The 23,807-nt window shown below is 39.1% G+C and overlaps 1 protein-coding gene across 2 annotated transcripts in view; it reads right to left on the bottom strand.

The window, feature by feature from the left end:
• Positions 1–23,807, bottom strand: part of cntnap2a (contactin associated protein 2a) — a 376,461-nt gene that overhangs the window by 4,477 nt on the left and 348,177 nt on the right. For both annotated transcript variants that reach the window (XM_088071612.1, XM_042510367.2), the window contains 2 exons: positions 17,253–17,346; positions 2,866–3,150 (listed from right to left, as the gene is read on the bottom strand). In XM_088071612.1, coding sequence (XP_087927738.1) covers positions 2,866–3,150; positions 17,253–17,346 — 379 coding nt within the window. The remainder of the gene's footprint in view (positions 1–2,865; positions 3,151–17,252; positions 17,347–23,807) is intronic.

The following is a 23,807-nucleotide window of genomic DNA, read 5'->3' as shown; positions in this document are numbered from 1 at the left end:
AACTCAAAGAATGTTAAAAATGTTGTATTGTCTAGCAATATAACTACCTTGAAAAGCTTCACTAGACCAATTATTGCACATGAAAACAACGAACAGATGGATAAGTGCATTTGAAGGTCAGGCAAAATAATACCAACATGTCACAGTCCTGCCTGCAGCAATACAAAATAGAGCCTTTAGTCTTTTTTCAGCAATAAAGTGCCACAATTAAAAATTTCCCTTTAATACCAACAAATTGGTTTGATATCTTTCAAAAACATGAGACGAAGGAAATGGGCAACGAAGGAAGAACTGACCCCAAAATTAGCGAGAAATTAAAAAAGTACAAGAAAATTACCTGAAAATGAAAAAAAACCCCAAAAAAACTGGAAATGTCCTGGAGGAAATGCTCAAAACATTGTAATTCTATAATGTAATTTTAAATATTTAATTTTGATAATTAATTATACATTTTTTGTTTTTCAATAGCTTTTTAAAAATAATTTTCTAAATCTACTAATTTCTTGCAATTTGTGGAACATTACTTAGTAAGTTGCCCACTGCAATTTTCCCCCATGTCTCTGAAAAAAATTGTATCTATTTGCTTAAATACTTCAATCTTAACAGCAGCATAATAAAAGTTATGTCACTCCAGGTTTTAAAGGGTTAACTACAAAGTTTTACTTTAAAAGCAAAAACCCACAGTGTTTTGTTTCTTCTAACTGGTTCTAGTTTCACTGCGTACATATATCAGACAGTTAACTGGATGAACACAGCGCTTAACATCCTTGGGGGATGACTGGTGCTGTTTATTTAATGTATCGCTGCTTCATGTATTTCATTAAAGATCCATGACAGGTTAAGAGGTTAATAACAGCTGCTGCTTCTGTAATTCTCTGTCCGCAACAATTATCTTATTGCTGTGATTCTGGATGGAGAGAAAGTGCAGAGCAAATGAGCGCAAAGAGAGATGAGAGGTCAGAATGAGCGGAGGAGGTGGTGGATGATAAAAGGAAGACAATCAAAGACATTGTTGAGATCTGCAGTAACAGTGTGGCATTCCTGTTTAAGAACACGCGCAAACACACGAGTTAAAGCATAAAATCGAAGACGTGCGTAATCAAACCTTACTGTGCACGGCAACCTGCATATTTGCCGCGCACTCACACAAAGTGCTTCACCCTGCAATGAGCTGTCAGCTATTTCTGCTGCTGACTGCAGAGTTCTCCAGGGAAGTAAAGAGCATGACTAAGATGGAGAAGAGGAGGCTGAGGTGGGAAAAAGGAGTGAAAATTAGAAGCAACAGAGGGGAGGAGAGCAGTCAGACTCATTACAGTCTGTTAGCTGTCAGCTGCCTGGATTTCTTTGGCTGTAAGAATTTATTTTATCGGAAAAGATGAGAGACAAGGGCAGAGAGGAGAGAGCCAGGGCCGTAAATATAGACATTATGGGCAGGGCAGTTGCACTGGGGCCCATAGAGAGAGTGCACCCTCCAACTTCATGTTAGGCAGAAAACAGATCCTAAAACTAAGCTTGCTAAATGTGCTATTGGAAAGGAAAACCCATCTCCATCATGGTTTTTATGGTTGCAATCTAACAATATATATTATAAATTATATGCTATATATTATAAATATATGTAAACAAGAGAGACACAAAAGTAGAAGAATATTTTTTTTAAAGCTAAGGAAAAATGTTCAGTGAACTATATTCATATTCTATATTTAAAAATATTTTACAGGATTGTTATAATTGTAAGCATTTTTTTCAGGTCATTTCTTGCTTTGTATTTTTTTGTTTGTTTTTATTTTTCTCACTTTTTCGTTGTTTGTTTGGATTTTTGGGGGGAATTTTCAGGTAATTTTTTTTGTACTTTTCACAGATTTCTTGTTAACCTCTGGGTCATTTCTTCTTTTCTTTTTTTTTGTTGCTCAATACATTCTTCCCATGTTTTTGAATAAAATAAAGCCATTTTATCCAGGTCGCAAAAGGGTAAATAAAAAATTTAACTGTATTTCCATCTTTGCTGAGCAAGTTTTGTGTGAAAAGAATTAAAAGCCTGTCCCATACAGATGTCTGTCCTAAATATAAGCCAGTTGAGTTCAGTGATTTAAGCAAATTATAGCCCAGGCCATTAATTGAAGTTTTACGGTAAAATATAAATAAACTATAAAAACTAATTGATAACATCAATAGTCCTTTTGGGTAAATTTGTCAAATATACATATGCAATGATGATTTCTGGTAATATGAATGTTGTAATATGTATTACTCAATGTCACGTCTCTATTTGATCATATGAGGAGACAATAAGCTTTTTTTAATTGCATAACTGGTAACTAGAATGCACTAGGGCCCATCAAAATAGCATGCACAGGTCCACTGTAACTACCTCACACCACTGGAGAGATCCAATGAAGTAAAAACATAAAATGGAAAAACAGGATTTAAGCAGGATGGGTTTTGAAAAAAAAAAAACGAACTTTAAAAAATCAATGAGAAGACAGACAACAATCATGACGGACTGAGGGAGGGCTGGATGAATCATTGATTGAATCTATCTATAGAAAATGTACAGCTAAATACGATTAAATCCCTTCTGTGAGGAGGGTGGAGAGCTGACTGTGAGTTTGGACCTGGAGTCCAGATCAATAGACTGGATCGAACTCATATAGCTCAAAGCTCCCAAAGGCACTGTTGGCAACAGGCCTGAGGAATGCGTCTGCATCCAAAGTAATGAGGCTGAAATCCTAAACACTGTTGTGGACTGCAACTTTAGAGGGCGCTGAGGTCTGTTTTACTGCAGGAAGTTCTTGCTCATTACTAAATTACTTGTGATATTCTTATGCAGTCACAGCAGCATCTCTTATCTGCAGTAATCCTCACCTGTGTTGTCCAGACGCCAGGGATCCGTTGCAGCAGACATCGGTGGGATGGTGAGAGGTGACGCCCCACAGTTGGACTCCACCAGTTTACCCTGGTAAGATACTGGCGAGGCGGCTTCAGGTTGTCTGTCTGGCTGAGCGGCTGTCGGTGTGGCCTGGGCCTGTGCAACGGTTCTCAGTGCAGACTTGAGGGGGGCGACTCCGTTGAACTGTACCCGTGAAAGACACCCAACAAAGCCTGGGGTGTTGTATCGCTCGATGACGACTGGGTCTACGTGTCCAGTTTCTGAACAGAGACAGAGTTGAAGAGAGAAACATGTTACTGCTTAATGAGACTGTTAGATCAGTCAAACGTGATGTTACCGTATGTGGAATCAGTCCATGAATTTGACTGATATTAAGAAATGTGGGGCGATAGATTGATAGCAGGGAGAAACAAGGCACTGACCACAGCAACATTGATATAAAGAGGGTCCTCACAAAAAACTAGGGTATATAGTAGAAAGACACAAACACTTTTGAAATTGGTGCCAAGTGACCAAAGAAAACAGAGAAAAAATACTGTGGTATTGGCTTCTGGTCAAGAGGCAGAAAACCTACAACTACCAGAATGCACTGTGCTGTATCAGACCAATAATCTCATCTTTTCGACACAATGGCGGCCAGCTGGCAACAAAAGATCTCAGATCTTAAACAGCAAGCTGTTTCTGAAAACATTTGAGGGAAGAAACAACGCAACAACAGAACTGGTTCATATTAGCGCTGCTTACTTTTAACATTTGATCTCCGTTTTTCAGCCTCTGTTTTCACTTTGCAGGAAGCAGTATTTTGTCCACTTCCTGTTCACAAACTTTCACAATTACATCTAAACAGGGCATCAAAATATGTTTTTGGAAACATTTTTGGCGAGAAACAGGCAGTGCAATAAGATAATCTTGATTTATATTCGATCAGCACAGCCTGGTTTTAGGTTGGGTGGGTCTGTGTCACTGTTTTGATACCAAGCTGGTTGAAAATCAGCAAAGCATGCCTTTAAAGAGAAAGAATCAGCTCTGATTAGCCAAAACACACACAACAAAGATGAAAACACACTTATCTAAATGCTCAAAATCCTACTGAACACTCAAAAGTGAGCATATACTCAAACTCTAGTGGGCACAAATGCAATAGACTAATACTCTAATATGAATTTACACAAACAAGGAGGAAAGAGAGATGAGTAGGAGGCAGGAAGAGGGAGGAGGCCCATACACTTGACATTGACCTCTAATGTCAAATTAGGAGGATGAATGATGAATTAACACCCCGTCTGCTCTGACAGTCTCTCTTTGTCTCTAAATTCAGTTTCCTTCTCACAGGATGCCTCAGTAGCAAAGAGTTTGGATTTATGTGTTTCTAAAGCAAAACCATCAATGTGAGCTCAAGTCTTTATGGAAAACAGAGAGAAGAACAACACCGGGCTTCTACAATGCCAATTAGTTGTTGTGATGTTGCTAAACATTTTATATAGATACTTTAAATGGTAAATCTGCTCTCTGAATCCAGGACTCTTGATAAACACGCTGGTTTCCTTGTTTTCTCTCCACTGATGTGTCTCTGTTGTCCACCGTGCTAACCCTTCACAACAACTCCAACTGTGACAACAACCATAATTTAGAGAATTACCCGAGGTCCCCCTACTGCCATGGCAATCCTGACAGTTTCGGATGTGCCTGTTCAAATGCGACAATTTGTGCACTTTTATCTCTGCGTCACAGTCAGCTCCTGTCTCTCCTTTGACTTTTGTCTCTCTTTATTTTTCAAAGAGAATTACTTCAACAAACACAGATAAACCAACATCTGAACTGCAGCTGGCTCAGTCGTGCCAGTGCTACATCCCTGCTCAATCTGTGGCTTATATAGGCTGTTTGTAGGCTACACACAGCATATTTCCCAGTGTTGACAAATATTGATTTTTACTGACAGTCATTTGGAGCTGTAAAGTGTTGACTGGAGAGTTGTTTCTTCTCTCAGAGCTGACTTGGCCCCAGGGACATTCATTAAAACTACCTAAGTGTTAAATCCCCTCACAATCATTCAGGGTTTGTCTAATGTAGCATTAACGGTGCACATCAATCATTAAAAAATGCTTCTTTTATCACTGAATGAATACAAAAGATGATGTTCATTGGCTGCTCACACAAGCAGACACACACACATACACACCTGCAGAGAAGATAAGAGAGGAGAAACTGCAGGCAGCAAACAGAATTTAAAAAATCCATCCAACACCTACAGTTCAGTAAAGACTTAAACGCTGCACGCTCCACGCCGGCACAAACCTGGCCTGATTTCAAAACAAGCAAACTGTCTTCAGCACTTTCACAGAGCTGCAGAATATTCCCTTCGTATGGACTCTATCTGTGTGTGCAGACACAACTAATTTTCACATGCATGGCTGCTCTGCTGCTACACGGCCGAGCCACACCCAGAAGGAACTGCTGTTTGGACAATCCTGCAGCAAAATATGAACAAGGGATGACTAACTAGACTGCTGCTCTGTGTGTGTGTTTATTTATTGAATCGTGATAGTAAGACGATGGGTTTATGAGTATCTGGACATGGTTTATAATGTAATTTTCTCTCTCTTTTCCAGTTGGATGTGTGTGTTTAATTGTGTGTGTTTGTACACTATTGATTGTGCTGCCAGGAATAGAGCTCAGCCCAATCTGAGTCCTCCACATATTCATCATCTGACCAGACATACACCACTGTATCTGTGTGTGTGTGTGTGTTGGAAGCAATCAGGTTCCGCAGTCTAGTTTTCATACAGTTCAGCGATGATGAGGTACTAATGCTGTTCATATGTGTGTGTTCTGAACTGTGTGGTCTGATGCCGCACTGATCAGTCCTTTTCTGCAGGACGTAGATCCACATATCTGCCATCAGTCACTTCACACCTTTAAAACACTGTGCATAGTGTGTACGTGAGAGATGGTATGGATTTGCATATGCGTGGGGGTTGTGCAGAATAGGTGGAGAGAAAGTCACCGTCGTTAAAGAAGTGCCTTACGAGTAAGCACAGCGAGCAGAATACTGATAACCGTCTTATGAATGCAGAATATGAATATGAATACAAGTCCTCTCTCTCCTGTAGCCTGAACATGTGTTGATCACTGCAGAGGCCTGCGTGTGAATACTAATAGGCTCTCTTTTGGGAGTAGCGCAGGCTGCTTAGCATACAATGCTGCTGAGTAAATAGCCAACAAGCTTCCCTTGTTCCAGATTTTTTTTTTGTGGCCAGTGATTTCATGAGGGGAAAGCAGCATGTTTAAAGTTTAAATAACATAATGTAACACATAAACACCACACATTTAATATGAACTGAAGACCCAGCTGTCACTGATAAGAGGCCTCCATGGCTTCAATGGCATCATATCCATGTAGTACTAATGGATGAACAAGAGGTGGACACAATAACACATCTAATGCGAATATATGCCAATATATTAGCCCTGCAAAAACTACCTTTGTGAAGTTGTGAATGTTCACTTCTGGTTTTGGTTCAGCTCTAAGAAATATGAAGCTTAGAATGTAATTAGGACTGGGCAAAATATTAATATAATATCGATATCATGATATGAGACTCAATATCGTCTTAAGCCACCTTTACACTGCCGGTTCAAGGTGGGAATATCACGCCATCATGCAGCCTGATCGTTCTGTATAGAAGGTACGATGGTGGAATAGGCGACAGAGTTGTTTCACCTTTAATCAGCGATGGGAGGTAGTAACAGGGCAAAAATGATCTCTGTATAAACAGGACAGCTGGCAGGATGGCTGTGATGTTTTGGTGAAACTGTAAATGGCCGCAAATAGGGAAAACAATAAGATCTGGGGGATCCTTACCCTCCGAGCAGAGTATGAGACGCCATATAAAAGGGAACGCAAAGGTTGTTCTTGACATGTTATGCCATTGCTATTGTTTGAAGAGGGCTGTCATTATATGTCACACGAGAGGCTGATCCTGTTCTGTTAAACGTCACGCCCGTCATGCTTCTTTCGGTTCCGCAATGTTATTTAAAATCACACACACTCGAGCAGAATGATGCCACCGTTGTTTGGTTCTATGTAAACATGCAAAGGAGGCATAAAGAAGGGACTTAGTACCAGGCCTTTAACATCATCTCTGTGTTAAAAGGGCATTCAGTTCTGGATAAGGTATTATCATAAGAGTTATCTTTTTCCTTGTTTTAAAGGTTGCATTAACCCTTTAAAAACATAGAGAAAAGGCAATGACCGACTTGGCAGAAAATGTTCCTCTTACGAGAAATTAGTGAATATAAAAAAGTGATGGCAAATGACCTAAATTTTTTTTCAGAAACTCTTTTTATATATCATATATTTTATATTTATCATTATTATATATTCAAATTTATTTTACAGAATGTCTCTCTCTCTCTCTCTCTCTCTCTCTCTATAAATATATATATAGATTTTTTCAGCACTTCCAGAGTAATTTTCTTGTTTGTTTTATACTTTTCTAATTTATTTTTTTGCTTATTTTCAGGTAGGCAGGAGTTGTTCGTCGCCTTCTGTCTGTGTTTTTGAAAGAAATCAAAGTGATGTAATTTTATAAACTTACTAGACTGTTCTGTTTTATTTGCCTCTACCCATGTTGTCATTAAATCTACATTACTGATGATCATTTATCAAAAATTCTCATCACATAAATATTTTGTGAGAGTGCTAGTAGTCCACCCCAAAATATTGTTACAATATCAATACACGTATTTGCTTAAAAATATTGTGATATTAGATTCTCTCTTTAGAACACCAAGCCATAATATCATCCAATAAAACCAAACCACAAACAATGGCCTATATAATTACCACAGAGTAACATCCCTCTAATGCAGTCTCAACATAACCATTATCAGCTTTCTATGGTATGTTCTTGCCAACAGAACTACGTATATATTTTACACCTTTTTAGAATGCTTTGTCCATCCTCAGTGCCTTACACCATCCTACATAATACATGAACATTAACAAGTAATATCAGCTTGTCAGGGCCAGTCACCACACTAATCTTAAGGCTTGTAATCCCTTATTTTGCTTGCCTTGTTGGCCTCTTAAGAGGCTTTCTGGACTGATCAATACAGCATTTGCAAACACACACTCAAACCAATAGCTCTCTACACACTCATCGTGATTAGAAAAGAGCATCAGACTGATCCATTTGGCTTCAGATTGCAATAATGAAATGTACCATCACATTTGATTACAAGTGGGTCTTGCAAATGTGATGTACAATATGTGGCCCCTCACACATCTCGACACACACACTCACACAGTCCCAACAAGGTCAGCATGTAGATTTCACCTTCTGATGGTGTGTCACCAGGGTGGGCAGTGACATCACATGAATAATTCAAAAGGTGAGGCAGCATGTAAAGCCGCGAGGAGAAGGCTGGAAGGAGGACAATGGGTTGGGGTGTGTTTAAAAACAGAATTTGTTCCCCAAAAAAAGAAAGGACGGACACAACTGCAGGGCTAGCAGAGAGGGAGGGTGTGGCTGCCTTTCCAAAAAAGGCAGATGTTGACGGGAAAGGTGAGAGACTTAAGAGGAGGGGGGTGGAGGAGGAAGGAGAGAAAAAAAAGACAGAGGAGAGTGTCTCTGGTGTGTATGCGTGTCTGGGTGAAAAAAAATGAGGAGTGGAAAAGAAATGGGGTGACAAGAAGGGTGTTCAAATAGAGGGGCAGGGGAGCGGAGATCAAACGCAGTTGCCATGGCAACAAATGGAAGCTGATGCAGGGGTGAAAGAGAGAAAAAGAAGGGGGGTGGGGTTAATGAAAGTATGATGCATTTTAGGCATATCAAAAGAATATTAATGTGAATCCACCCACCACAACCCTTGTAGTATAAAAAGTAATATGTAACATGTAGTAATGCAAACATGCATGCATGCACAGCCAATGTACCAAAGACAGAGACAGACTGAAAGAAAGAGTGAGAAATTTTAAATAATGAGAAAAAGCCCGAATAGAGTAAAAAATGTAAAAATTAGTAAGAAAGACAAAAAAATTGCAAGAAATATTGACCTACAGGTGTAAAGATATAAAATTAAAAGACAAGTCAATTCTCTTACATTTGCTTCAAATTTATTTGTGCGTTCTTGTCGATTCATGCTTTTTCTTTGTTTAAAATCCAATGCAAAGTTTGCTAATTAAGCCAAAAACTACAAACTGAACACAACTTCTCTTCCTCTTTGAATTCTGGTTCTTGTGCACTTCTGTATTTGGTTGTAAGTGTGGTAATCCTCTCTAAACTGCTGGCATGAATGTCATAAAAACAACATAGTGAGTAAAAAACTGACATGATTTGCAGCAAATAGAGACTTGCAAAGAGAGGAGGTGTGTGATGAATTAAGGAAGTGGAGGTGGAGAGAAAAAGATCAACGAGAAGGCAGATAAGAAGTGAAGCAGATGTATGACTGTTAGTTTTAGACATGGAGAATACACCTGTGGTTACAACGCCCTACTGAACACACACATACACACAGATACACACACAGGTGTATCCATCACTGCCGCCTCCAGCTTCCTCCTCCACCAGGATGTGAGGCTGTACAGACACCGAGCCAAGAAAACACAGACATAACAGAGACGCAGCAACAAACAGTAAAAATAATTAATACACGACTCATTTTTTTGCCTTCTGACTCAGACTCACACCGGGGTTCTGTTTAATTTCCCTGCAATCCAATTACATCAGGGGGTGGATGGCCTTTAAGATTCAAAAGCATCACAAATCTGGTTAAATGTCGATCTATGGGGAAATGTAGCAGCAAATTTAATTCACATTTCAGAAAACAGAGATGATGAATCACTTAGACCTGGTAACACTCATGCATATGCAAGAACACATACAAATGAAGACACAGGTATACGTATACAAACACACACACTCACACACACACACACACACACACACACACACACACACACACACACACACATGCACACAACTGTAGTTACCTATGTGGAGTAGTTTGCGTCAGTGTCTGTATACAGTTTGTGAGGCAAACCAGCTTCCTCTTCTCTTCTGTCACTCGTTCCTCTATATGGATGTCTTGACACGGTACCACATTGGCAAGCGTCTCTCTCTCTCTGTCTGTCTCTCTCTCTCTCCCTCTCTCACTGCAGTGCAGTCCCACCCCCACTCCAACACAGCAACTGGAGAAAACCTGGATCCTGGACCCACAGTGCCACGGATCAGGACTCACCAGTATCAAGTACAACCAGTGGTGATAGCCTGGCATGATGTCATCCTCACACAAACACACACAGACACACACACACACACATGAAGCGGTGACCACGTACAGGCATGTTCATCTGATTTAAAGGCACACTAAGATGACAGAGATTATAGAGATTATAGAGAAAACGACTCTGTTATCAGCCTCATCTAACGTCAGGATTCATCAGCGATTCGGGGCTCTGCTCAAAGGTCACAACAAAAAAGACAGGTGATGAACCAATGATTGCCTGTAAGGAAGGAAACTGATTGTACTTCATCATGGCTTTAGAAACCGCTGCAGTGAGTGAAGTGAATTGTGCCTGATAAAGAATCAGTGGACTCTACAATGTATACAGTAGCTGAGTGCTGAGTCCTCAAAAACAGGAACCCCAAAAAGCGTTATCAGCAGCTCAATGAAATGATTTATTAATGCACTGATGTTTCAAGCAAACTCCTCCGCATGCAAAGGGGCATCTGCTAAATATTGAAGAAGGGGGCAACTGTCTGTAAATTAATAAGCTGTGTATTGAAATGTGTTCGGTTAGAGTGCTGTCCAGCTGATATCTTTTTAATTAATATAACATTTATAACAAATTAAACAACATTTATATACACAGTTTTAGGAAGGTTTCTTTTGAAATGTCACAGGTTATGGATTACTAGTTAAAATTAAATATGTACTGTAACTATTTTGATTACTTTATTAAAGTAATATCATCAAATTTGATTACCTTTTGGTTGATTTTCCAACAGATGTTTTAGACTGTGCAATAAAGCTGAAAAGTCCTACAAACATACATTTAAACCACACATTGTAAATCTCACAACAGTGCTAAATAATGATTATTATCAAACTTTTTATTATTTCCTCAATATAAATAAGAGTATAATATGCATAAGGCCTCTATTGAAAATAATATATTCAGATGTTACCCTTTGTAATCACCAACACTGTTATCAATGACTGGAATTCAATTACATACTTTTTCCCACTAACTGTAACAGATGCCAATTACATTTACTTAGAAATGTAATTACATAACTCCTTTTGATGGATTAGAAGGTAAGGTAATTTATTTTTCAAAGCATCACGCACCAAAAGGTGCCCAGCCTGCATGGGCTTACAAAACACCATGATCATAACAAACAAGAGCATAACATGAGAGCGAAAGAGCAAACATAATACACCTCCCTGCATGTCAAACAAAGACAAACAATATTAAAGCAAATATGAGCAAAATGCTCCTGAACAGCTATGAAGCGCGAGACACAAACTGTGCCTTTAACACATCAGACCTATAGCACCCTCCTACGCTGCTGGTAGGCCTTTAATACAAACTAAGAACAAAAAGTGCATTTCATTTGTTATTTATTTCATATCATGCATGTGACATTTTGTAGACTGACATGAGTGTTAGCTTCACCCTGCTCCCTTCGTCAAAAAGTCAGTGGGATTAATCCACTGGATTTTGGATTATTACAGAAAATATACTCTGTGGTTAACAAATATTTATGTTACTTAATGTTTTGTTCAGCAAGATAATCATATTAAAAGAACAAAACTTTCAGGATTTTTTAACCATAAATTCAACTGCTAAGAGTAAAAAGCTAACGCTGGGCTATAAACAAACTACGCTACTGTTGCATGGCAAAACGTCGCCACCACCAGAAGCTGTATTTGGGACGATGACGTTCTGTAGTTTCATTAATCCACTTGTTAGCAACCTCCCCTTTAAAGACAAATAAAAGCCTCAAGGTTCACACATTGGGTATTTACTGTTGAGGGACAAAAAGTAAAAAGACTCTTAAGCTTGTGTCAACCACAGACCTTATTCCAGGCATCTAACCACAAACCCATTAAAAACCCCACTGTCTTTGAGAGGAGGGGAGAACCATACGTGCTGAAAAACTAACTATTTTCCATGTTTTAGGACTCATTCCTGGGGCATCCTATGCACTCCCAGAAAACAGCGCATAGCTCTGTTCTGAACTGCGTCAGACCCCTGCACCATAATCTGAAATAGGACACAAACAAGATTAGAACAACTGTGTATAGGTTTTATAACAACAGTCTCTAAATAGCTGAATTTTATTAGCAACAGCTCCCAGTGCCCTAAAATACTTGTAGAGTCTGATGAAACTTTCATTCCTTCTTTAAAGTTAAGACGCTCATCAAGACTAAGTCCTAAGTACTTGTAAATTTCAGAGTGTGACAGTGATGTTGAGCCAAAATGAGCATTTTCACCTTTCACCCGTGAAAACAACCCTGAGCTCCATCAGTATATTGTCACAGCTGTTATTTTCAAATAATGTTGGTCATACTGTATGCCTATATCTATATAAAAGCACAGTCTGCTTACTTTGCTGCACCAAAGGTAAATATGTCAATGTTTAAACAAATGTTAGAACAAAAAACAAACAAAAAAGCCCCAAAAATGTTTAAAATAATAGTAATAATAATAAACATAGACTTGTAATACATATTATATATTACACTGAGCCTGGATTTTAGGGATACATTGTTTAGATCTAGATATAGAGTAATCATGTTCATTGCTTATGGTGCTGCCAATACTTCACTTAAGAGATGGTTGAGAGTTATGGTTGTCAGGTTTCTGTATAGGGCAAGTTTATTAAGCACTTTCCAAAAAAGCTCTTGGTTCCCATCATGCTCTGCTGAAAATGGCTCCTTGGTATACCATGATGGTCAATGTCTGTTTGAAGCGAAAGAAAAGACCTAATTCAAAATCAAAGCGAGACAAAAACCCTGAATGAAAATAACAACCATTATGCCTCACAGTTTCTCAGAATAAAGCCATTACACCTGGAAATGGCAGTATGACTTAAAGCCTTCGTAAAATAATTGGCAGCATCCACTGGGAGAAATATGTTAAATATGTGTAGGCAGACTTAACAGAATATGGGACGCTGGGGGATAAAAAAAAAAAACACACAGAAGAGAGAGAAATCTGAATTTCAGTGTGGTACTGATGTACATGTCCTTTAAAAGCAACCCTCAGGGCTACAATCATCTGTCTCTAATAGCACTTTCACAGTGTCACTATTTCTCCTGCTCTCTCTCTGCCTTTGGCTCTGAATTTATTCTCTCAGACAGACACACTCACAGTCGATGCACATGCGCACACCCACACACACAAACATGCACCACACACACATAGATACACACTCACAGGCAGATTTGTGGCACTGACAACTGGGTTGGGAGTGTGCCTGCTGTTCTGGCTAACGTATGAGTCATGTCCCCCATCTATTCCACTGGGATGCAGAGATCCAGGGAGCACAGACCCGTACGCAATACATCAACCCACACCCACCCACCGACACACACACCCACCGACACACACACACACACACACCGATGTAAAATCACAGGGAAGACATTAGACTACATTCTACATATATAAATATACACAGGACTGTTGTACATATACGGTTACCCTCACACACTGCATACAGTTACATTAAGCATCAGGCTACAGTAGTACATACTTCATGTAGCATGTGCTGAATCCTCCCTGTGCTTCATGATCAATACTACTTAAGTACAATTACCTTTGAATGCAAACACAGTAGATCTCATGACCCTGAACCCGAGACATTCACGCTGACAGCTACAACAAACAGGCTCGATAGTCCAAATACAATTAAGAAGACATTGGTTTTGTTTTCACAAAAAAAGAGTGACACTGTGCTGACCGCAGCATTGCAGTCGATCATCACTTTACAAACACTTTGAATAACAGAGATAAAACCCTGAATGCTTTAAAAATGGTTTTAACTGCTAGTTCCTGTGGCAGTATTTCACCCTGAGTCCGGATTAGAAGTGCTTTGCAGTTAGGAATGTAATTAACAGTTATTTTGATTATTAATCTGACAAATAGTTTCTCAAATTTTTCTCAGGTTTTCCTAATTTAACAGTAATTCTGTACAACAGTGAACAGTCACGTTTTGTCAGAGCACACTGGTGGTGACACCATCCAGTGGTGAGGGCACAGATTGCAACTGGCTGAAACTTCTGTGTGCAAAGAGTGTGAGAGAACACACACACACACACACACACACACACACACAGATGTTTTGCCTTTCTAGGCTACTATAACAACTATTCTTAGTTTCAGATGATTATACACTAATGAAAATACAGAATTTGCTTGTAAAAACAGTATATGTTGAGGAAGAAGGCACAAAGTTGCTGTAGTACCGTACACATGCCACTATGTTAGAAGGCTCAGGTCAACAAAGCTTAAAGTGTCCCATGCGATGAAAATAATGCATCTGTCAATCAAGCTTAAGGAGACTGTCTGAGAGAGACACAGGAGGACGACTGGGAAAATAAGGGCCGCGCATCTGTGACTAATGTGGAAAAAACAAAAAAGTGGGATCTAGGTTAATTAGTAGGGCACCAACTATCAATCATTTTCATTGTTGCTGTCATATGTTGATTATTTTTCTGAATAACCGATTAGTTGTTTGACCTATAAATTGTCTAAAAAAAGGCAATCAGTGATTTCCCCATGCCCAAGATGACATTCTCAAATGTCTTGTTTTGTCCACAACCCAAATACATTAAAACTTTTGTGATAAAGGAGTAAAGAAACCAGAAAATATTCACATTTGAGAGGCTAGAGTCAGGACATTTTGACTTTTCCATTGTCAAATTAGTTGGTGATTACATAATTTAATAGTTGACAATGAATATATTAATGGCTTAATCACTGCAGCTCTATAAACTAGTTGTACATAATGCAAATATTCCATTACTTCAGAGGTTGTTTATGGTATTTATACCTTTTGTAGCTCACAGGTTATTGGATATTGGGGCCCTAATCAATGGCACCCTTATGAGTGTTACCTATGGAGTTAGTTAATGACAAAACAACAACACGTTTACAATATTTAAGTAATGATAACAGAAACAGTGACTGGTTATCTATGCACGTCTTTCTATGTATCTCTCTATTCTATAATGTCTACCTTGCTTTTATTCGACCATTTTTATTCTAGCCAGCTTATCCCATCCCACAATCAGCAGACTGTGAGGTGATAGTGGAGACGTCTCTGTGATCAGTGTGTCTGTGTGTGCGCTGTACCAAACACAGAGTCTCTGTCTCCCAGAAATAGAGAATCTGATAGCTGGGCTGTCTGACAGCCTCTCTTGTCTCTGTGGTCCCGACACAGAAGTGGAACAGATCTGATGAGATGTGCAAAATCAAACGCCTGCTTTTGTTCTGTTTCCTTTCTCTCTCTGTCTTCCTCGTCACAAGATTCCTGTCATCCTTCTGTCTTCCTCTTTCCTCTTCCATCCAATTACCTTTTTTCCTCTGCTCTGTCTATATGCGCTATTCTGTTATGATTGAGACATATCATACATTTATGATGTATGGGAGACATACAGTAACATCTCACTATGTCAAGTCTATATATTTGCTGGACTCCATATGTGGAGATGGCTATATGAGTTGGGGCTGTTTTGGCACGTGCAATGACTTTGTCCTGTGTGTCCTTAAAGCATCTGTGCTGTGTTAGTTGGGTGAAGATGGATGGCTGTGTTTCGTGTGTGCATGTGCAGTTTGCGTGTTTGTATGTGTGCGTGCATGTTGCTGTATTCCCAGGGGTCCCGGTGGTGTGTGCAGCAGTCGATAGTTCTGGCTGGTGAGTGAAGTCAGCCATTACTTCAACCTCACTGACTTTCTCAGCACTTGAGGTAGAGGACAAAGAAGATAAGGGGAAAGGAAGAAAAGAGACGAAAATACAGAAAAGACAGGAACAGAGAAAGCTGCAAATTCTGAGGCACAAGATATATTAGAAGTAATTAAAGTAGCTAATAACACCGGCCAAAATCAAGCTATAAACCACAGTGACTACTTGGGAGAACATAACTACCTTGAGGTAAGTGGATGTTGATAATAAGAGCAATCAGTGTAATCAAAGTCTGTGTTTGGGCAGATGATTAAGCGCTTTGTTAAGACCTATGCTCCAAGTTAATTCAGTGGGAAAAATAAACTGATGCAAAAGATCATGAATCACATTTTAATTAGCTTCAGCACTGCAGCGTCATTGTCTGCAACAAGTAATGTGTGTAAGCAGTTGTGGCTGACCAACTTAAACAGCCAAACTGAAGAGAAAAACTCCCAAAGTCAAGTTTGGGGATTATTATATCCCATTAATTATCTACACTGGACATGCACTGGGGGTTCTCGTAACAGTTAGGCAATGAAATATTTAGGTTATTTCAATGAGAAAGTTTCCATCAGAACATAACATTGTATAACCAGATTTCATAACCTCATCAGCCACAAATGTGGTGCAGTAGATGCAGCTGGGATCATGTGCTGCATAAATATCCCTCTTTTAGTCCTTTGGCATCCTCTAGTGGACAAAATGTGCAACTACACTCTATTTTCTATTTACAAGAGTCAAGAATAGTGGAGCACATGGAGACATTATGTGTGTGTTTTTAGATATTTTTTTCAAAATGTATTCATTTTCTAGTGTTGATTGATCTTAATTTTTTAGCAATGGGTCTTTTAGGGACCCATTTGTAAATGAGGTGGTTTGTAAAACAAAGGTTTAGGGGGTTTACCTGCACTTGAACATATAAAAATATGAATTAAGGACCTAAACATGACAACAACTGAAACTAACAACACACATTCAGTGTGTTTTTATCGTCTAGGCTTTTACTTTTGGACAGGAGAGATGTCGACTACAGTTTGCCTCATAACAGAAAACTGAGATTATTTTTTATCTGTTTTAACTCAAGTAGTGAACTATGAGCTGAAGAATTACAGCAAGGTCAAGCAACGAACATTAATTCAATTTTAATAACTGTATGGATGTTTTATTTTACTGAAAATCGCATTTTTTAAAACTCAATAGCAACACTCAATAATCCACAATTAAAATGATTTTTTTCAGAAGATATGAAACTTGAGCCTCTTAATGTTCCGAAAAACTCATAAACAAGTGATTTGGACCATGATGGAGTGGGGATAAGGTGGTATTTGAGTTTAAAAAAAGATCACAAAAAGTTTGCACAGTGTGAAAATGGTAAAAAGGATTAGACCAGCTGATACACTTACCAAAGACTTTCCCCAAGAATAGTGTCTTGACCAGGTTGAACTGTGTGTCTGAGGCATCTGGGAGAGTGTAGCTGACTTGAGGGTAATGATCCAACTGAAGCAGTGAGAGAGGGAGTGAGAAATAATATGTTAGAATCTGCATTTTAATGAGAGTCTGGGTCTTAAACTACTGATCACAGTCTTGTATAATGACAGCCAGCCAGAGACCTGCATCAGCACATTAAGCAGAGTACACAAGATGATGAAGGAGAGATGGTAATTCACTTTTGTCAGGCACTGTAACATAGCACAACACAGCACAATCCAGGCTGAATGGCTCCCTCTTGTGGTCAAAACTGTTCAGTAAATTGGAAACCACTGAAACCTTTACATTCCTCCCATGAACCAGTAACATAACTGTGTCAAATCCAGACACTACAGACAACCAGGATTCAATAGCTTCACCATAAACTAGGACTGAAACATGTTTGTTCAAAAATATGAATATAATATATTAATATTAATATTAATCATTTGTGATAACTCACTTTACTTCAAAGCATTTGGCAGAGCTACTACATGTCTTAGGGCAGGCTGTTTTCATGCACTCTTTGTACATATACCTACAAAAAGTGATGCACTAGAATTTGTATATAACACACATAATGGGGAATGCTGCGATCATGTGGTCAATGCGCTGACATGAGTAAAGAAGTAAGTGCGTCAAAGTGCTACATTTTGTATGAAGACTGCTTGTTGGAGCTGTGGTTAGGTCTAACAAACACAGGAATTTCTGCCAGGAGACTGCTGATTGTGTCCTGTGTGAGGCCAAGTGCACTTTGACTTATTTTACAGTATGTCATCACAATATTTCTTTTTCTAAATCTGACTTCACTTGTCTAAAGCTAATCCACGTAACTTTAGGTTCAGTATGTGCTGATGCCCAACCATGTTTCTTTTCCAAAACCTAAGTTACGGAACTTTACTTTCCTAAACCTTTAGTACGTAATTTTATGTGAAGTATGTAATGTGTCAATGCCCAACCGTGTTTCTTTTCCTAAATGTAACCTATGTATCTTTACTTTCCAAAACCAAATCAATGAACCTTAACGTTACAGATGTAACGTTAAGGTTAGTTAAAGTTAAAGTTAGTTTTTCTAAAAATCAAAAAAGTTTGACAAAACTTGCATTCATTTAGTTGTATAGAAGTTATTCCACAATAAATAAAAGAGTTTTTACAAATTTCTTTTCTGGAAAAGAAAACTGAACATTTTCCTCATAAAACAACCTGTGTTACCTCGCTCTTTGGTCATTCTCTACAATATAGGAGAATGATGCATTAAAATTAAAATCATAATTTTAATGTGGTAATAATATCTCACTTCAATAATATCATTGCTGTTCACACCAGACCACATGATCAAAGAAAATCTCTTCCTTGGAAGGTTAATTTTTCTTTTATTCCCTTTTGTTTAGGCAAGCTAGTCACGGCTCAACGTGAACTTAAAAGCGATTTTCTATAATGATCCTGCAAACAAATAGCTCTTCACCAGGACTCGAGATAAATGATCACACATTAATTAACAATATGCAATTTCTAAAGTCTGCGGTGGGTTCAAAGCCTTTCCCCGAGAACTCAAAATAGAGGGAGAAAAAGCAGCGTGTTTACACAGAAGAGCGTTGGTGGAGATGTGAAAGCAGAGATGCTGATGGAGGGAGGGAATACAAGACTTTAATATCCCTGCAACATAATTAACTTGTTATTGCTGTTTCACTGAAGTTTCTAATTAGCTTGAAGGCTGCAGTCGGTGCTATTGACGAGAATCATTTCAACCCCACAAATTGGTTTCTGTGTGTTCCAGAAATAAAAGATCTGCCTTCCTCCCCTCTCTCTGTGCTCTGTATCTCAGTGCACACCAGTCTGCAGAATGCAGACCGACGGCCCAAGCCAGAAGAGGGGAGGTTGATTGAAAACAATGACTTTTGTTACTGTGTGTTTTACTGGAAATTTGTTCCTTTGATGTGCTGAAAAGCTGTTGTGGACTGTAAGCAGGGAGCTCAGCTGGACTGTCATTAAAGGGTTGAGATCTCTCTCTCTCTCTCTCTCTGTGTGTGTGTGTGTGTGTGTGTGTGTGTGTGTGTGTGTGTAGTGCTCTTGTTTACAGGTTTGAATCAGTAGAGTCCTCCCATACAGAAAATTCTCTCTACCCCCTACCTCTCCAGACTATTTTCTCCCTCTTTCTCTCTCAGCACACACACATGCACACGCGCGCACGCACATGCACGTGTGTGTGCGCACACACACACACAGAGCATATCCTAATTTGATTCCTTCCAAAAGCCTGGTCTCAGTGGAGCATTGTGTGGGTTTTGTTTTCCACAGTGACTGGAGGGTGGGATAATGGGGCACAATTAAATTGAGCTCAGCTTATTTACTTTTATCTGAGAAAACAAATTGGCTGCACAGTCAGGGAGGGCGGTCTGAGTCTCAAAACCCCACAAAAAGGTCCACAGAGGAAGACAGCTAGGGAAGAAACCTCATTTTACCAAACTTTGTCAATTACAACCACAATTATTGGGATCCTTTCCTTTTTCGCTGCTCCATTTAGACAACACAGTTTTCTCCTTTAAGCGCTGTTGGTGCCTCTTAGGTTACATAAAGCTTACATAAGCAAAGTAATCAGGGGTTAGACAAAGAGAAAATTAACAATGGGTGAAATCTATTTCCCTAACTATGTGCTCAAAAGGAATCTAATTTAGCCAATGTGCTGTATATATTCAAACTAATTTACAGTACACTGAGAACTTTTTTTACTCGTGGCAGCTCTGTTTCCTTAATGATATCTGAGGGACAAAAAAGACTCATCAAAGATTAAACATTAGAGAAGCTAAGTGCAAATAAATGCTAATTTTCTTTCTTTACTCGAATAAATAGCTTGACCTCATTATCAAGAGAACAACTGAATTATTATCTTTTCCTTCACAGCTAGAGCCAGCGATTCACACCACTAATACCAACCAACCAATGACTATCGGAGGAGAGAAAAGAGGAGAGGAGACAAGAGGAGAAGACGAAACAGAAATGAGATGTCTGTTGCCTAAAGGGACTCCTCACTTTCATCTCTAAACCCTCAACAGCGTGAGAGTTTGAGAGAAAGCGAAAGCCAAAGATGGAGAGATGGAAACTTATTTTGATCTCGCCATGATATGCTTTTGATAGCTTGCTAACCTGAAGAGACCCCACAAACTGCTTAAAAACCAAACATTTGCCTCCTGCGCTGCACTCTGCGCACCCCGTGTGTACATTTCAGCAGGTATTTGTGTGCACATGCAAATCCACACCTTGAAATAAGCCTCAGGACTGCGGAGGGTTTAGATAACCTAAATGCATCAAAGTGATCTTTGTTATTTTATTTTGTGGGTCTGCTTCTTTATCTGGATACAAAATCTTTCTCTTCTCAACCTCCACCTCTCTCTCTTTGACTCTCTATTCCCTCTTTTTTCTTTTGCTCTCCATTTCTTTTCTGCTCCCTTTTCTCTCTGATTCCAATTACCACACTCCTACTTGTCTTCCCACTTGTTCTCCGTCGTGTCTTTAAACTGAACAGTCGCTTGTCTAAATGCCTTTAAGATTTGCAGCCCTGATAGCAGAGAAGTGAGACCTCCTCAGCCTCAGGTAAACACTCAACTCGCTCTTTTACCCTGGAAATTGAATTTGATGCACCGGCGGGCCCACCAGCATAACTGCCTTTTATTGCATCTGACTCATATCTCTGCCTCTCACTCATGTTGTTATATCTCAGATCAAAGCACCTGCAACAAGGCCTCCAATGAGCATGTAAGCAAAATAATAATGGGTTGGTAAAGTTTCAAATGCCCGTGGCACGCTATTAACAAAATTGGCATTTTAGGCTTTAATACCTAACACGGTAATTTGTGATCCTATTTCAAACTCAGTAATTAGCGAGTGTACATTTCAGTCAACGATAATTCAGTTTGAACATTCAAAAGCAGGTAACATTTCAGCATGTAGGACAGGTTGTGAGCATTTTGTCTGACTGTAAAGGCTGTTGATGGCATTTCAAAGAACTTACTGAATGACTGAAACACCATCAAACAGTAACACAGAACAATAACATTATAAGTTTGGTGAACCATGCAGATGTTAGATGACTATTAAAATCTGTGCCAACTACTTTATGGCTACCTGACGGCAGCAGAAACAAGGTAAAGACAACAATAATATATTATTAATTTTTAATGTGGAAATAGACAATGTTTTTTGCTTTCACTTATAATTATGAAGTAAATGTTGATTGCACAATGTAACGGCTATAAAAAATTACAACCTCAGTGTTTAGACTGGTTTCCTATAAGCCTCAATTTTACAATGCAATTCTGCCTGCCACCTGTATGTGCCTGCCTTTATGTTTCCACTTCAAGGTGATACAGCCAACTTATTGGCATACAGCTGCCTTTTTACACATCTAACAGATCACAAGGAACATTAAGCATTCATTTGTGAGTAACAGGAATATTTGTTTCTTTAAGTGATAAGTTCCCTTCTTTGTTCTCTAGCTAGCTGCTAACTTTGTCCTTTTTTGTGTGTCTTTTGTTGCTGGGTAAATTATACTTTTTTTCTTTAACATGGACACCTGCAGTGTAATGCTTCATTGGTAGGTCATGGTATCTGCTTAATGTAAAATACTGTTACAGAACTGACATATTGTCTTTGCATGCTATATTTGAGAATTAAAGTAATACTTCACCAACAAAATGACCATTTGTATATCTATTACTCACCCCGTGTTACATTGAGTTTGTGAAGAAAACTTTGTTTTTCTCGCATGCTTTCACGCTGAATAAAGAATCAAAAAATGGTGAGCATTCTTGATGATCGTCCTAATGTACTTCTTGAGTACTTCCCCAAACCATGCATTTTGGCTAAAAATTTTAAACGTTTTGAAATAAAAGTAGAGTGGGGGTCGTTGCCTATGTGCGCTACTCGTCAGTGTGTGAGGCTCTTAATGCAGACGTGTTTGAAATAGTAAGGTTTTAGCTATAATGTATGCATGTGTTTGTGAAGTACTGAGCACACAATTGGTTATATTAGACTTTAACTGCAGGAGTTGTGTGAGACTTTAGATAGATAGAAGGATGTTTTTATGTAGTTTTACTGTTGCTAAATGCAGTCCTCGTTGAGGCATTGGAGAAAAAGTTTTCCTCATGAATTTAAGGTAACATGAGATGATTCATTAATATACAAATAGTCTTTTTGTGGGCAAAGTATTCCTTTACGTCAGCAGACCACCAGCTCCCCTGTCTTTTTCAGAGTTTCTCTTGTTGCTGTCATTCTGAGCAAAATTTGTCCTCTTCCTCGCAACTCATTAGTGAGAGTATAAGCTACAGTCATGGTTCATGGCTAAAAGTAAATTAACTATAACTAAAAACCCTCAAGGATGTGAGAAGGCAGAAGGTGGGAGGAATGCAGAGATAGAAGAAGTGGAGTGGACAGATGAATTAGACTGAATAAAGTGGATTTTGTAGTGTAGCAGTGTAAAGCCTTTGTAGTGAGCTGACCTGACAAGATCTCGCCTGTGCATGCACGTCTGTTGGTATGCATGTCCACATCTGTTTACCCGTGGTGGATATTAAGTGCATGTTTGTACCTTGAAAAGAGCCCGGAGGCGGTAAGGCAACATGAAAAAGTTTCGCTCATCAAAGTTATCTTCGTTAGCACACCTTCTGGCTCTACTTTTCATGCCCTATCTTTAAACTTAATCTTTTTTTTCTCTACGTCCCTCCCCCACAGTTCCCTTGCTGATTTCGTCTCCTTAAACCCAAATTACCACATCATGCCCACCAGTGTTCCTCTTAATTTTCTTATCATTCTTTACTGTTTAAGAGGTGAACCTATCATTTAAGGACGAGACGATTGAATGGCTTCTTATTTAGAGTGTAGCCCGGACGCAAGGGGAGTGGTAAACTGGGGATATGCACTTGATAGTTAATATTTCAGTCACATGCTGAACACCGGGCCAAACATCGATATCTAGACGCAACCAAGCTGCGATCAACTGGTGGAAGACACAGTGTGTGAGTTCAGGTAGGCTATGTGTATGTGTGTGTGTGTGTGTGATGAGCAAAGAAGCGCACAGTTGCTCCAATCACTCTCTATGCCAGTAAAAGGGGATGTGTTATGTTGAAGTGCTCCCACTGGTGTGATCAGCAGTTGCAGGATGTGATTTGCTCAGAAAATGAGGACGATTTCCATTGGATGTTTCAGCTTCCAATTTTCGTACTGTCACAATTTTTCACTGTAGTGTGTGACGGTAGGTGATGAGATTCCAGTATGGATGGGGTCACTGCTTGATGTTCAATGAAAGACGGATAGGGCTAAAGACTTATGTAGAAGAGGAGATGTAATGATTATTGGTTTGCAAATTTACTGTTATTTAATCTGGTACTGTTATTCAATATTTTATGTCACCTTAGTGAAAGCAACAGAGGAGAGGCTTCAGCTGAACTTGTATTTATCACAAGAGAGGGTTACACCTTGACACTGTAGCCAGAATT

The sequence above is a fragment of the Plectropomus leopardus genome, chromosome 21 (assembly GCF_026936395.1).
Source record: "Plectropomus leopardus strain MGB_pleo_1.0 chromosome 21, ASM2693639v1, whole genome shotgun sequence".
Classification (NCBI taxonomy): Eukaryota; Metazoa; Chordata; class Actinopteri; order Perciformes; family Serranidae; genus Plectropomus; species Plectropomus leopardus.
The sequence above is the reverse complement of the archived record's forward strand: the minus strand, read 5'-3'. Positions and strand labels throughout refer to the sequence as shown.